Here is a 15,918-nt window from a genome sequence, read left to right as displayed (position 1 = left end):
TCATCAACAAAATTGTTTTAGTGAGAATCATCCCTAAGCGATTAGGATTTTCATTCCGAAAAAAAAATACCCTGAACTGCATCTATTTCTTAGGATGTTAAATTCCGGGTTTACGGGAGAAATTGAAATTCAATTTTCTCAGGTAAAATCATCCCTAAGAATTTTCTATCCACGGAAATGATTTCAGGTTTGGTACATTAGAATTTTCCACTGCAAACACTCTCGAAAATCTGCTTTATCACAAGTACTCACCATAGGCCAAGCCATCTCACGGGGGTCCGAGTAAAATTTTCTGGGGTGGAGTGTCCAAATCCGTGGGTAACTTTTATCGCTCGTCGCCAAAATGTAGAAACGTCTGGTTCGGTCCGAGGTACAACTGATAATGAATATTTATTCTCATGCTTTAAGGTTGTTACAAAACCAATGGTTGCTTAGATCCTACAGTCCCAGACTCGGTCACAGAGCTATGAAAATTTTAAATAATACATATATTTCTATCTCCGAAATCTTTAAAATTGATTGTCTAAAGATTGTCAAACATTTTCTAAGTCTCTGTGTCTCAATTTTTTGGTAATTTCACCAATTCGCGATCTGAATTTAAAATTATCTTAATAATTTGTTTGTTGTCATAAACCGAGGAAATGGGCAATGCAAATGCTTATTGAATTCATAACAGTATTATTTGATTTCCTAATAATAATTAAACAATCTAGATAGAGCTGGAATCAGGGCGCAACAGCTTTTGTAAACAATGACTTCACTCGATGATTTTTAGAAAGTCAAGGCTTGCCCACGCAGATCAACATTCCCATCGGTATGGGTTATGTTGGTTTGCATGGGCGTGCCTTGAATTCCTAGAAATCTGGATCAACAATAGAAAAGGGCCCATCAACATTTGTAAACAAACCGTTCCAAAGCCCTTTACTCACAAAGTAAAGGCCACCCACGCAAACCAACACCATCATCGCATAGTGTAAAACTTCCACCTTCACGATGATGGTGTTGGTTTGTGTGGGCGGCCTTCGATTTGTGAGGAATGGGCTTTGGAACGGTTTGTTTACAGATGCTGGTTTGCCCTTTTCTATTATTGATCCAGAAATCATCGAGAGAAGTCATTGTTTACAAAAGCTGTTACGCCCTAATTCCAGCCCTATCTAGAAATAATAATTTTTCGAGATCAAATTGATGGGATCCTTAAAGCGTTATTTGTTTTATTTTAAAGGAGCATGAATAAGGCTCATGATAGGTTGTGATTGTAAGTTTATAAAATTTCTCGAAGTGGGTCGCAGTCAACGAATGATTGGTTTTTTTTTCGATCAATAAATGTCACTATTTCCGTTATTTTAGTCACTACAGTCACTACTATTATATTACACTAGCTGAGTCTGCCCGGCTTTACTCGCGATTCAATATTAGCTTGTGTTTATGCGCCGATTAAAAAATGCTATATTTTGAACGTAGCCCCCCTCTCTTATCTAAGGGGCTATCCCCTATTACCATCTCTTTATACCTCGACATGCCAAATTTGGTTCCATTTGCTTGATTAGTTCTCGAGTTATGCAGAAATTTCTGTTTCATTTGTATGGGAGCCCCTCTTTACAGAGGAGGGAGGGGTCTTGAACCATCATAAGAACCTTTCCCTGCCCTAAAAACACCTGCATATAAATTTTCACGCCGATCGGTTCAGTAGTTTCCGAGTCTATAAGGGTCAGACAGACAGACAGACAGACAGACAGACAGACAGACAGACAGACAGACAGACAGACAGACAGACAGACAGACAGACAGACAGACAGACAGACAGACAGACAGACAGACAGACAGACAGACAGACAGACAGACAGACAGACAGACAGACAGACAGACAGACAGACAGACAGACAGACAGACAGACAGACAGACAGACAGACAGACAGACAGACAGACAGACAGACAGACAGACAGACAGACAGACAGACAGACAGACAGACAGACAGACAGACAGACAGACAGACAGACAGACAGACAGACAGACAGACAGACAGACAGACAGACAGACAGACAGACAGACAGACAGACAGACAGACAGACAGACAGACAGACAGACAGACAGACAGACAGACAGACAGACAGACAGACAGACAGACAGACAGACAGACAGACAGACAGACAGACAGACAGACAGACAGACAGACAGACAGACAGACAGACAGACAGACAGACAGACAGACAGACAGACAGACAGACAGACAGACAGACAGACAGACAGACAGACAGACAGACAGACAGACAGACAGACAGACAGACAGACAGACAGACAGACAGACAGACAGACAGACAGAGCAAATTTTCATTATGTCGTAAGTAACATTCGCACCGATCCGAGAAAAATAAAGTTTTGTTTTGATGACCGAAAAGTTATTCCTATTTCCAATTAAACACATATAATCTCATAGTGATAGCAATGTTTAACATATTTAGCCGGGTTTTAATCATACAAAGGTAAATCGCTAGCTTTCAGAAATTCCGAATTTGGGCCGAACGCGAACGAAGGGTACAAAACGCGTTCCGCTGGTTAGCCGGCAGCAGGAAGGAAGCACTCGCAGCAGTAGCACCACCGGGTGAAAAACTGCAGCCGGAATCAGATGACTAGCGCTGGAGGAGCACGAGGATTTTTCCAGCTTCCCGTCGGCGCAGTGGAACTCCCTTGAACGGCGAATAGATCCGGATCAAGCAGGAAAAGTGGAAGTCTTTTACCCACGCCCAAGGAAACGAAGCAAATAGTGTTTGTAGTGTGTTGATGTATCTGTGTGCAATATGAACACCATCAACATATCTCAAGCTGCCTTTAGGTTCAATCGGCTAAACTTGGTGAGTTCGTTCCTTTTTGTTCATTATATCTTTTCAATCCAGTAACGATCATAATCTACCACACCTTTTCCTGTTGTGTTACTGGAACAAAATTTTCACCGAACTCTAGTACTGAACAGGAGGGGAACAGGAGGTTTCAGTGAGAAGGGGAACGCACTTTAAACCTTGTTATTTTTAATGGCTTGTTAATAGTGACAAGACTCGAGTATGTAGTTGTTGGTGCTGCCATGGTGATTGTATTTGGTGAGCTTGTTACAATTAAAAACAACCCGTTTGTTTCCTGCCGGGATAACCTCAATCGCGCATGATCTATTTTGCGAGTGCAAGAACATAGTTGGGTCTGGGGGGGGGGGGGGGGGGACATTAGGATTTATCCCAGGCTACACACTTAGAAATTATCGCCGACTTCGGTAATTTTTACCGAAATCTGAACAACTGAACTTTTCGGTAAAATTTATGCAATTCAATTCAATTGCTTTTTAGCTACTTTGGAACTACAGGTCGGACTCGATTATCCGGATACTCGATTATGCGGAGACTCGATTATCCGGGATTCGATTATCCGGAATTTTAGACTCGATTATCCGGAGTATTTTTTTTTTTTTTTTTTTTTTTTTTTGGTTAAAAACTTATAAAATAATAATAATAATATAAATGCAGACATTTGAAATAATTTTGTATTATAATATGCAATATGATAATTTTAACAATCGTTAAGAGATTATCCGGAAGATTTGATTATCCGGAGTGTAAAAAAAAATTGATACTCCGGATAATCGAGTCCGACCTGTAAATCTCCACTAAAATAACAAGATTTAATCTTTTAAACAAGGTTGAACATGTTTTGATATTATTTTCAAATTCAATAGGCTTTAAAATGAAGGTCAAAGTTTTACCGAACGTTCAGCTGTTCTGATTTCGGTAAAATTTACCGAACACGGAAACAAAATCTTAGTGTGTACTATTGTAGAAAATCGTAATTAATAGATATTGGGCGGAACGCGTTGGAAGGTTTAGAAAAATAGGGCGCCCGCTTGATCCAGTTTGGGATACATTGATGACTGCTTTCGGGAACGTGATTTGACTTGTTTAACCAGGGCTTAACAATCGTCACGTCGGTCATAGCTTGTTATGATAGACTGAACAAATGATAAGACAATCTTATTCAAATGTCATAATAATACCTCTGACCAAGGCAAAATTATTACTATGGTTTTTATTAAACTTGACGATACCAATACTAATAAGGAAAGGAATTTCACATTTCCTTATCCCAAGTCCTTTTCCTCTCCTTCCCTTCACTTCTTCTCTTTTCAGAAAGCGAGTAATGGCGCTATAACCATATGCCATATAGGGCTAGGACAAGAGTTAGTGCTCATGTCCCAACCGCTAGAAGAAAATGGAGCATCACTTACCCTTTTTAGACTAGATGCTCCCAACGACAAATGATTTATAAATAACAATACAATGGAACGTATGGTACGAGATGTCCACGTTTCATCCATTTATTGGATTCTGAAGCATCGTGCTTAAATCTTGGATTTAAACAGGCCCGATGTTTCTAAATCATCTTGCCCCTCAAATGCTGCACAGTAGGCCTGTCCGTTTTGATATATTTTGCGCATCTATGATGTGCAACATATACCAAATAGGAAAAAAAAGTGATGAAGGTATATCTATCATTTTCCAGGATGCTTTCATGAACTGGCTATGTTGGTGTTAGATTAGATTAGATTAGATTAGATTAGATTAGATTCAGTCTGCTGTGAAATTTAGGAGAAATTGCATTTTTTAAATCACAAACTAATTTAAAATCAACAACGCTTGAGCGTGACCGATGCGAGTCTGTGAACACTGAGTATTCAATAGCCGTATGAAATTTTTAATTCTTCCATAATGGAACTGCTGCTTCTACAATACAAAAATCTTCTGAACAAGTAGTAAACATAAAATCCAGATAGGAATTGAGCTGGTTACGAACATGGTTAATTTGATGAAGTCCTAAGTGGCTGCTTTCATCAAAGATGAATTGCAAAGTATCGTTTTCACCTACTATTGGTAACAGCAGAGAATCATTACTATATTACTATCCTCTATAAAATTAACAGTATTCTGGTTAAAATCTCCATAAATATGAATTTGGATTTTTGAATCTTCTCTTTGAATTTTCAGTTCTGCAGTAGTGAAAAACTTTTCATAAGCTGGTTTTTTGGAAAAGTGTGAAGGAAAGTAGACAGAAGCGAAAATATCTTCACCGTTTATTAAAATTTCAACCCACATATCTTCCAATTCTTTTGGTCTTTCACTAGCGATTTGTTCAGCTTGAAGTGTAGCATTCATAGCTATAAGTACAACACTACCTGTTTTTTACCTGATAATGATAAATCGCGGTCACATCCAAGGAAAAATGATTTATATAGTTTTCATAAAAGTTGACGATACAAATACTAATGAGGAAAGGAATTCCGCATTTCCTTTTCCCAAGTCCTTTTCCTCTCCTTCCCTTCCCTTCTTCTCTTTTCAGAAAGCGAGTAATGGCGCTATAACCATATGCCATATAGGGCTAGGACAAGAGTTAGTGCTCAGGTCCCAACCGCTAGAAGAAAATGGTAGCGAGCAAGGGCGCTATAACCTAGGCAAATACAGCATTCCCTCCGTATAGGTTACGTCCGCACACCGCTCTCTGTTGTCCTTCGACTGAGGTCGGCTGGATCGATTGAGGGATGGCAGTGGGTTGGCGGTGCCGTCCACGCTTGTACGGAGGGAGGACTGTACGCTCGAACACAAGGGGTAAATACCTGTGTTCCATCCCAGGAGATCGGACAACCAAGGAGTGTACATTAACTTTCTTAGCTCTGTCACTCCCAACGATTTATATAGCCTATTTTCAAATCCTGCATACGGAGCGGTTGGTACGGTATGTCCCCGCTCTTTGATTACCTGTGGATTAAATGTTAACCACTGTCTATACTTATTAAGTAGACATGGTAAACATTCACTTCCACAAAAATTAACTAAACGCTACACAGTAGGCCTGGCCGCTTTATTGTTTGTTTCACATCCTTGATGTGCAGCAGGCATTAATAATGACAAGAAAAATGATAGATGTATCATTTTCCAGGATTCTTTCAAGTACTGGCTGTGTATGTGTAGACTAGACTAGACTAGACTAGACAAAGGTAAATCGCTAGCTTTCATGCTAAGAAATACTGGTTTTTGAGTCAAAAGTTTTTATACGTCGTTTGGTGGCCCCTATTGTTACTTAAGTCAAAGTGTATTTACCAGGATATTCGGGAGAATTATCAATTACGTCTCCTTACGTGCAGCCCATTCATCATTTTAGGACCACCGAAATCATCTTAGCAACAAACAGTTCGATTTATTCACTTTAATAATGAGAAAGCGAAACGACGAAAGTACACTTTTCACCGGTTTCTCAGTGCTGTTACTTAAGGCAAACGGCATCTCCATAGAAATCGGGTGACTTAAGTAACATCGAAAACTATTTTGATCGGAAGGTGATTACGTCAAAAAGCGATTCGACTGGTAAATAAATTTAAAAATGGGATGTGATCCTATATTCGGACAGTATATAGTGTAATAGCAGGAGCATCGATTTACACTGATAGCTCGACTTTGTTTACCTTTGTTACATTCGACGCCCATTTCCGTAATCGCCCATTTACATTCGTAATCGCCCATTTCCGTTCTATCGATCAGAAAAGATCAATAAAATCAATGATTTCACCGTTTACAAATCAAAAATAGGTTTGTGTCGATCCGTTAGTTCATTAGTTACAACATAAATTCTGTTAGAGCGCATTGTATGAATATTTACGCTCATTATTCTCAAAACAAAAGAAGCGCTCCTAGCGAATCCCCTTTTTCTACGTTTATCCGTAGGACGAAGAAAATCTAATGGCGTTTCAATGCGTTTGGACGGAATTGAAACTCGTAGAACGAATTTAGAATCAAGAAGCAGTATTAGATTTTAAACAATATCTCAACAATTTGTGACTCTTCATCAAATCTAACGGTACGTATGGAAAGGTGAATAAATTTAGAAGTCATCTTTGACAGAAATATTCCATTTCAAGAGCCACATGTGAAAAGGGCATACAAGCTTTTTGTAAACAAACCTTTGTAGACCCTTTTCTCGCCAACCTAGGGTAACCCACGCAAACCAGCAACATCATCGGGAAGAGTGTAGTTTCCCCTACCCGGTGATGATGATGGTTTGCGTTGGTGTCATATGGATGGCGTGAAAAGGGCATAAGATGGTTTGTTTACAAAAAGCTTGTATGCCCTTTTCATATGTTGTTCTTGATTTTTAATTAAAACTCGTTCAGAAATGAGAGGTAAAGTGCGTGTTGTGCTTAGTAGGACGGAAATTAGATCAAAAACCCTACGCACTACCACCCCGGCACTTAAAAATATGTTCATATCCGATGTATGATTGACATCGGATCATATCGCCCCCATGCTCCCGATCTCTCCTGATTGTCCTATGAAAACCCTTCCTTGCGCATACGCCACTGCCAGAATGCATTTCTTATCTCTCTCTTTTCTTTTGCCGGTTTTGACAGTAACTGTTCTTCGATATGCACTTTCTCCGTCGCTTCGAGCCATCAGAAGAAAATCAAAAACACAAACAAACAAACATCCCGTGTGGCAGTGTGGTGATGCGACGCGGCAGAACAGAAGATCAATGTAGTGATCTTCGTTCGATTTTTCCGGTTGATCATTCGTGTCCGAGACTTTCGAGTGACAGGACGTTTCGGTCCGATCTTTTCCCCGCGTGCTGTTTGCCAGTCGAGTCAGTATAGTTTTGTGCTTTAGTAGTGAGTGTTGGTTGGGTCTGTGTCTGTCGGTGGGAAATCATTTTGTTTCTCCTCGCGATCCTGGGCGTCGTTCGATTCGATCAAAAAACGAGGTTCCTCTGCAAAGCAAAAGAAGAGACCGTTTGTGTCCTCCCACCGCGTCGCGCCGCGCCGTTTAGTGCGAGTATTATTTTTAGTTCACTTGCATGTTTTTGTCTCCGCGCGTCGAGCGAGCGCCATCCGTCCGTCGTCGTCGTTGTCGTCGTACCGCATAGAACCATCAGATAAGGGTGGTTGTGTGGTGGAGCGGAAGTGGAACTTCGTTTTCGGTGGAAGAGCAAGAGGTGTAGAGCGACGTCCGTCCGCGATACTCTTGTCGGCCAGTGTTGAACAGTAACCAGCCCGCTTCAGTTCTCTGTCAGTCAGCTCAGTGAGTTGTTGTGTGGAATCGGAACCGATAGAAGTCAGGTCACAGTGAAGTGTGTGCGAGTGCGTCCCCGCGGCAGCAGAGTGAAGAGTATTTTGTTCAGTGCTCGCCGTGTCCGGTGTGAAGATTTTCCTCGGTATTTTCTTTCGCCTCTCTGTTCATCTATCCGTGATTACTGAAGAAGGAAGGTTCCACCAACCGAACCCGTAAAAATGTCGAGTAAGTTTTTTTTTTGTATCTTCTACCTGTATATCTCCTTTCGAATTTTGAGTTGCAAGCGGAAATTTTTAATCTCTACGCCCGGCTGGAGTTTTTTTTTTCTTTTTTTGTACACGTTTGTTCGTAGTGAAAAGAATACCAGAGACAAAAGTGACCTCCCGATGACCTTGAAAGCGCTCGACGGGTGGCTGCCAGCAGAGATTAGCGCAAAATTTGCCGTCTGCAATTGAATTATTCTGTGTGTAGGATTTTGAAATGATGCGATTGAATCCCGGTGGCAGTAGATGAATCCACTCGAAAATCGGATGCTATTTTTGTACGCTCCATCCACCCGGATAATTAAAAGATCGAAAATTCGGAAAAGGTCCAATGGAAGACCGGGGTACGATCTGTTGCGATGCATTTTTCTGGCCGGTCGGAATTATGATGGCGGATGGCTCTTGAGCTTATCGTCGTCGTCGTCGTCTCCGGCAATCGATAGCACGAGACACGCTTCTTTCCTCATTCATCCCATTGAGGAGAGCATGATGGCGGGATGGACTAACCTACCGAACACAGAGAGCGATTGTGTAATGCTGGTGCGGTTTGATGCCGGCGTTTGGATTCGGTGGTGCACATGGGGTGGGAGAATGTTGTGTGCATACCTAATGATCCGGGATCGTAGGTAACCCGAAAACATGTGACCACGAAGAAAGCGATAACCGGGGAAATTAGTGCTTAATGCATTAATCAATACAGACGATGTTGCTAAGCCGGGTGGGAATATGGGAGGTTAGAGGGCGAAGTAATCATAATTATGGGGTATGGTGAGTGTGGCGTATGTTGATACCGAGCAGTACTTAACAGTTGCAACCGGTGACCCCTTCTTGAGGGAGAGAAAAGCGTGCCTGAAATGAAGCTATGCAATAACACTCTTGTTATCAACGTGTTAGGTTACGTAAATAATGTTGCCGATAAGAGGATTAATTATAAACCGTTCTTGGGATGTCGCTGTGTCTCGTCCATAGAGAGGACCTTTCCATCCAACGCATGCGACTGGGTTTGAGTGTGTTAATTTCGATAACAATACAAATTTGGTTGCGAATGCCGGAATTGTTTGTATAAACAATTTGTGTTGTCTCTTTGAGGTGACCTCCATTATGACTGATGACGATGGCGTGTTTTACACGTTTGTTGCCGTACGATTGAAGCTGGTACACTGTACCGAATTAACGAATAAATAAATAACGTAATGACCCGATTTTATCAGTCTGGTTTTAGAAAATCTTTTCTAATGTTCTGCGAAACCCAAGCGTTTTTTCGGTGTTTTTATTGCACCTAAGCATACCTTAAAAGTACGTTCAGACTATGGCTGATATCATGTTATATTGGCTATCTTGATATGAAATGTCATATATAAATTTTCGGTGAAAATTTGTCCTATAGTCTGAACGTACGTACAGTGCCTTCTCGATTTTGTCAGCCTGCAGATTTCGCTAAACTTTTCCGTTTTTAAACATGAATTCTCAAACTTTTCACTTTGAATTATTTTTATTCTTTTGTTCCCTCCCCTTGGCTAGTTTTTAACCAGGATGTTGGTGGGCGGACCTAATCTTATGCTTCATAGTGGAGCGTTGGAGACGGTTGGTTTAGGACCGGCATCGTTGGCTCATGCCGTGGCAGAATAGCGTCATGAGCATGCGATGAGGATTACTGAGCTTCCCCTCTCTGATGAACCACTGCATGAGAAAACCAAAGATCTAGTCTAGCAGTGATAGTATCACACTTGTTACTCCTTTTTTTAAGAGCCGCGTCGTAGTACGCTTACGTATAGGCACTGACGTTGGGTGCGATACTGGCGGGGTTTTCCGCAAATCACTCTTATTTTATCGATTTTTACACAGATAGATTTATATGGGTTTGCATGGGAATTATTCTATTGAAACATTTCAATAGTGCTCCTTCTACTTGCGTGACAAGCTTTCATTGTTGTTTTCATTAAAGCATTTCTCAGGGAACAATGTTGAACACCATTTTTGTACATAGATTTGTAACTAATCTTATATGTGCTTCATTTTGATTTGGGATAAGTGTTTGAACTATGGCTCGGGATTTCCACTGTGGCGTGCTTCTATTGTGACATACCCATACGTATTTTTGTGGTGCGACATAGTGGAAGCGTGTGAGCATAGTTGGAGCATATACCCTATATAATTTAAAAATCAGCTAGGAAACTAACTTCAAAATGAAGCATTTTAGTCACAGAAGGTGTTACCTGGGTCGAACTAAGATATAATAAATAGGTATAGGCCAAAATCAAAAGTACTTGAAACACGTTTAATTTTAGATTACATGCACAAGTTTATTTGCTTATTTGGTTCAAGATCAACAGACTGGGTTTAGTCCTAATGATGGAAATACAATATAGTCAAGAAGTAACATGCTGCAAACGCCGTGAAGTCCAACTCAATTCCTAATTCTTAAAAATATAAGTGAAAATCAAATAAGGAAGCAACACGATTGAAAACCCTTTGTAGCCCATTGATAGCACCATACGAACTATAGTTTGTACGACGAAAAGGTATCCTCAGCATTGCGTTGTTACGGAGTGCTCGTGGTTGAACGTTAACGTCGATTTGTTGTAGAATACAAGGACAATCGATTCCGCCCTGTAGAATTGTCGTATCTCTTCGACTCCACAAAGGATCCAGGTGAATTAACTGGCACCGACTTTCGTAGCTTGGAAGGCGATGAGGATCCCTCCAAGGCAATCGTCGAAGGGCAAACCAGATGAATCGTCGTTGAATAGACTCTACTCTTTGTACACTGTTTTGGTAATTGGAATTCCATACAGGGCAGCAGTATTCTAACACAACAAATGAAGCCGAGCGTTCTGGATGCCTTGTCGATCACGTACGAGATATGCTGGCTGTATGTGAGTTGACAATCTAAGATGACTCCCAGATCCTTAATGTGATTCACACGATGTACGTCAACGTCTTCTAGGATATAACTGAATGTAATTGGATGTTTCTTCCGTGAGAACGTGGTTACTGAACATTTTGTTGGATTTACAACCATGCGGTTCAGTTGGCACCAATTAGCAAAAGCGTTGAGTTGGAGTTGGAGATGGTGGCAGTCAGCGATGGCTCGGACTCGGAGATAGATTTTCATGTCGTCTGCGAACGACAGTCGTGGACCGTCGCGGACGAAATTGAAATCAACGGGCCGAGGTGGCTACCTTGCGGAATACCCGAAGTGGCAGGGAACGAAGGAGATCGGCAGTCGTCGATTGCAACGTCCAACTGACGATCAGATCGATAGGATGCGAACCATCGTAGGAGACTGCCGTTTATACCGAGCCTATCCAGTTTGGCGATCGCTATAGGATGGTTCAACTAGACGAAGGCGGCTTATAGGTCAGTGTAGATGACATCTGTTTGCATATGGTCTGTCATACTCTCCGTAATGTACGAGGTGAGACACAGAAGGTTGGAAGTAGTCGACCGCCCTGCCATGAAACCATGCTGGTCTTCGCTCAAGTGCTGCTTCAAGTGAGAGACCAATTGTTCCATATCGACCAACTCGAACAGTTTTGATATGGCACACACCGATGTGATGCCGCGATAGTTGTCGATGTTTCTTTTGCATCCCTTCTTATGCACTGGAAACATCTCAGGTCCGTCAGGTCCAGGCTTAAATGAAGACTTCAGCTGCGAAGCCGCCCTAGTTATCATAGCGGGGTCGATGTTGATAGCTGCCAAAGATTGACCAGACATTGGAACATTACTGGCTGCTAGAGAAACGTGCTCGTCAGGTAGGTATTCATTCCAGAATACCCTCGCAAACTTGGTTGAGAACAGACGGCAAATGTCCTGAGGGGGTGAAGCTTCTTCACCGTTCAGTACCATAGTCGATGGAAGGCCAGACTCCTTTCGTTGCTCATTCACATAATTCCAAAAAGTTGTCGGATGAGATCGAAGCTTCCGTTGAACATCTCGCTGATAACGCCGATAACATTGGCGACTGGTTCGTTGATACGCATGATTAATCCTCGCATAATGGTCCTTGAGTTGTAGGGTGCACTTTCTTAGCGCGGCTCTTTTGGAAGACTTTAACATACGGAGTTCACTTGTTTGTCAAGGATGATGATTACCTTGCTTAGGAACTTTTTTTCGGAACGTGTCGCTCAATGACGTAAGCCAAAATATGCGAGAGCGTTTGGGCAGCTGCATTGACATCGGCAGGGACTAGTATCCTGTGCCAGTCCAAATTCGAAAGAAGTTCCCGATACTGTCGTGGTCAGCATTTCGGAAATGACCTCTGGAATTTGGTTGCCTTCAAGTGCAATACGTAAAGGAGGATGGTGTGGAATAGTCTTTAGCAACGGAGAAACAGTCAAAGACAAATGCGGAGCAGTATCGTGAGCGGTGACGAAGAAAAGGTCTTAGCTACGATTGTTCTAATTAACCACGGGCTTGATTTGCTTCAGATTGGCGATACTGTAGTGATCCAAAAGGCTTACAGCTCCAAGAGTGAAATGTAGAACGGTCGTGGTCCGGATACAGGAATCCACCGTAAGATGATTGCCAAGAAATTGCCGGTAGATTTAAGTGGCCAATGATTATCATCTCGTCGGCAGCTGTAGCGATCTCCATTATAGCTCGAATAGACTAACTGTGGGATTCAATTAGCGTAGACTCGCGAGCTCGATGCGAAGGAAAGTAAACTACACACAAAAACAAAGTGCGGTCAGCGAGCTTAATGGCAATCCAAACTTGTTCCACACAATTCCTATGAGAATGCCTCCACCAGTAGATTTGCGGCTGTTGTGCGGATTCCGATCATCGCATCGAAAAACCTCATATTCGGAATCAAACACTTGATTTGACAATGTGCGAGTATTGAGCCAAGTCTCAGTGAGAGCGATGACGTCGAAGCAACGATCCGAAACCGCTAAGCGATAATCATCGATGTTGGAATTCAACCCACCAGCGTTCTGCAGATGGCCTGACTGTGACGATAAGTAGCCTGGCGGGGCTGCATTGTGATCTGCAGGTACTTAATAAAGCATGGATTGATTAGGTAGATTAGAGATTTCAATTATTTATTAAATGAGATATCATAATCATCAAACGAACTTAAATAAGAAAATTTAGACAGCCTAATAACATCAAGTAGATTAACAAAAGAGTTAGGATGCGAGGGTCCGCTTAGGGACGCAACTAGCCTTTTCATATATTGTCTGTTTATTTTGATGGTTACTTATGTATAGGTATATATATACATTTTGCAGCACAAATGTAGTACTATGGGTCATTTCCTCAAAACCCTTCAATACTTCTTCTTCTTCGCATTTCAAGCTTAATGCATATCGCATATTAGCTTATTGCGTGCTCTCAACTTAGTGTTCTAGATGCACTTCCACAGTTATTAATTGAGAGCTTTCGATGCCCGTACCATTTTTGCATTGGTATAATTGTGTGGCAAGTCCAATCATACTTCTATGCCCAGGGAAGTCGAGAAAATTTCCAACCCGAAAAATTCCTAGACCGGACCGGGAATCAAACCCAGCCACCTCCAGCATGGTCTTGCTTTGTAGCTGCGCCTTAACCGACTGAGCTAAGGGAGACCCTTCAATAACCGACCTCTTTAATCCCTTCCTTTTCCCATGGCGTTCAAGTGGTCCGCATAGACTATTCAGACATTACCCTTCCTTTATCATCGGCTTTGGATTGATTTGCGCTCCCATTGCCCCACCAAACGCTGCAAAATGAAATTGAATTATTTTTATTCTTTTCTTTAGTTATTATTATAACAAGTTCGTTTATTTACTAGGTTCAGTCGTGTGTGCGGAGCCGAAAATCCGTAATTTTTGAATTAACATTTTAAACAGCAGTAAATCTAGGTTAGTATTGGGTAACAATTACTCGTGGCGGGCTAGAAACAGGTTTCTGAGGCCTCCTTCAGATACTACTCTCGAACGGTTGACCAGATACTGGCTGGGCAGGGACAAGTAGCACAGAAACAGATGGATAATAAGACTGGGACGCAATGGTTGGAAAATGTGTGGAAAGGAGGGAATGGTCACATCAAACTCTAACATCAGACAAACATAGGAATTGGTAGATCGCTTTCATGTAGGGAAGATCGCGGGTTCCCAATACATCTAGGGTTAAAATCAAAAACTTGAAAAGGAGGACATTTCATTTGAGGTTTGGTGATTAAGGAGGACAATGATTACATTTCTTAACATTGAAGGAGGACAATGAGTTTTTATCAAACGTTTTAATAATATGTGCCCTATCACAAAATTCATGATTTGCGAAGGTTCAATTGATATTGTTCATAACTTGTGGTCGTTATCAATTCAATTCATCTTCTCTTTGTACTTCTGAAAAATGCACCAAACTAGCCTTCACAATTCGGGGGCGACCCCGGCGTAGTGGTTAATATTCTTACCTCTCACGCCAAAGTCACGAGTTCAAATCTCACCCCCGGACAAGTCACGAATGACCCAAGAGTGTGACTATAATAAAAAAAAAAAAAGCCTTCACAATTCATGTTTGATACTTGGAAATGATGTAGTCCAGCTGATTTGCATGAAAACTGCAACTTTTATCATGTACAAAAATCAGTATACGTGTCATCGCTGATTGAAACCAACATGGAACATCTAAGCAACCTGTTAATTTTACCATTGATTCAGCATAGGACTCTAATACTGCAATGAGCACTCATACATAGGATTTCCAGCGAAAACTAAATGTATGAGTGCTCATTTCAAGATATCATTCCTTACATTCGACTTCACGCTTCACGTGCCTTTTCGCTCTCAGTATGGCAGCGGCCAAATCAAGCATAACTATTCAAATCGACGAAAAATGCTTTTGTAAACAATCTCTTCAATCGACGATGTTTTTTAACTGCTAACTCACCCACGCAAACAAAGACCATCATCAGGTAGATAAATCTTTCCCCTACTAGCTGGTGTTGTTAGTTTCTGTGAGTGAGCTTGCAGTTGCCACAAATCGTCGATTGAAGTGATTGTTTACAAAATAAGATACGTCGATTTGTATAGTTCTGCTTGAAATACCCATAGAACCAGAACGTCAAATCGAACGCATGTTGGATTCAATCTGTGTGGCTGTTTTTCATTTGGTGATTTTTTAACTTAAATTTGACAGATATAAAATTTTTAAATAAACCTGTTATTGTATCAGACTTATTTCTGCCAGACCAGGAATCAATTTTGACAAATTTCTTCTCAAAAATCACACGATCAACAACAGAGAGATTTTCGAACATTATAGTTTATTTTCGAAATGTCAAATTTAAGTAAAAATTCAGAAAAATGGAACACAGTCTAAGGTTGAGTTCCATTTAATGAATGTTCACTGATTCTTCGAAAATAATACATAATGTTCGAAAATCCCTCTGTTGTTTATCGTCCAATTTTCGAGAAATTGTTTGTCAAAATTGATTCCTGGTTTGTTTGAAATAAGTGTGGTAGAATAGCAGGCTTATTTGAAAATTTTCCAAGTGTCAAATTTAAGTTAAAATTTACGAAATGGACAGCAGCCTTGACCGCAGCCTAAATGTAGCGGGGTTGGCAGCAGTAGT

The 15,918-nt window shown here is 41.2% G+C and overlaps 2 protein-coding genes across 16 annotated transcripts in view; one reads left to right on the top strand and one right to left on the bottom strand.

The window, feature by feature from the left end:
* Asap (ArfGAP domain of ASAP) overlaps positions 1-15,918 on the bottom strand; it is a 480,120-nt gene that overhangs the window by 161,241 nt on the left and 302,961 nt on the right. The window lies entirely within an intron of this gene.
* Gyg (Glycogenin) overlaps positions 7,607-15,918 on the top strand; it is a 131,768-nt gene continuing 123,456 nt past the window's right edge. For 4 of the 15 annotated variants that reach the window (XM_065228490.1, XM_065228483.1, XM_065228467.1 and 1 more), the window contains exon 1: positions 7,607-8,316. In XM_065228490.1, the coding sequence (XP_065084562.1) occupies positions 8,310-8,316 (7 nt within the window). In that variant the 5' untranslated portion in view covers positions 7,607-8,309. The remainder of the gene's footprint in view (positions 8,317-15,918) is intronic. The other 11 variants (XM_065228513.1, XM_065228561.1, XM_065228505.1 and 8 more) reach the window with 6 other exon arrangements.

This window comes from Ochlerotatus camptorhynchus, unplaced genomic scaffold, assembly GCF_037179485.1.
Source record: "Ochlerotatus camptorhynchus isolate MF236.1 unplaced genomic scaffold, CSIRO-AGI_Acam_v1.1 ptg000023l, whole genome shotgun sequence".
Taxonomy (NCBI): Eukaryota; Metazoa; Arthropoda; class Insecta; order Diptera; family Culicidae; genus Ochlerotatus; species Ochlerotatus camptorhynchus.
This window is presented reverse-complemented; position numbering and strand designations above follow the sequence as displayed.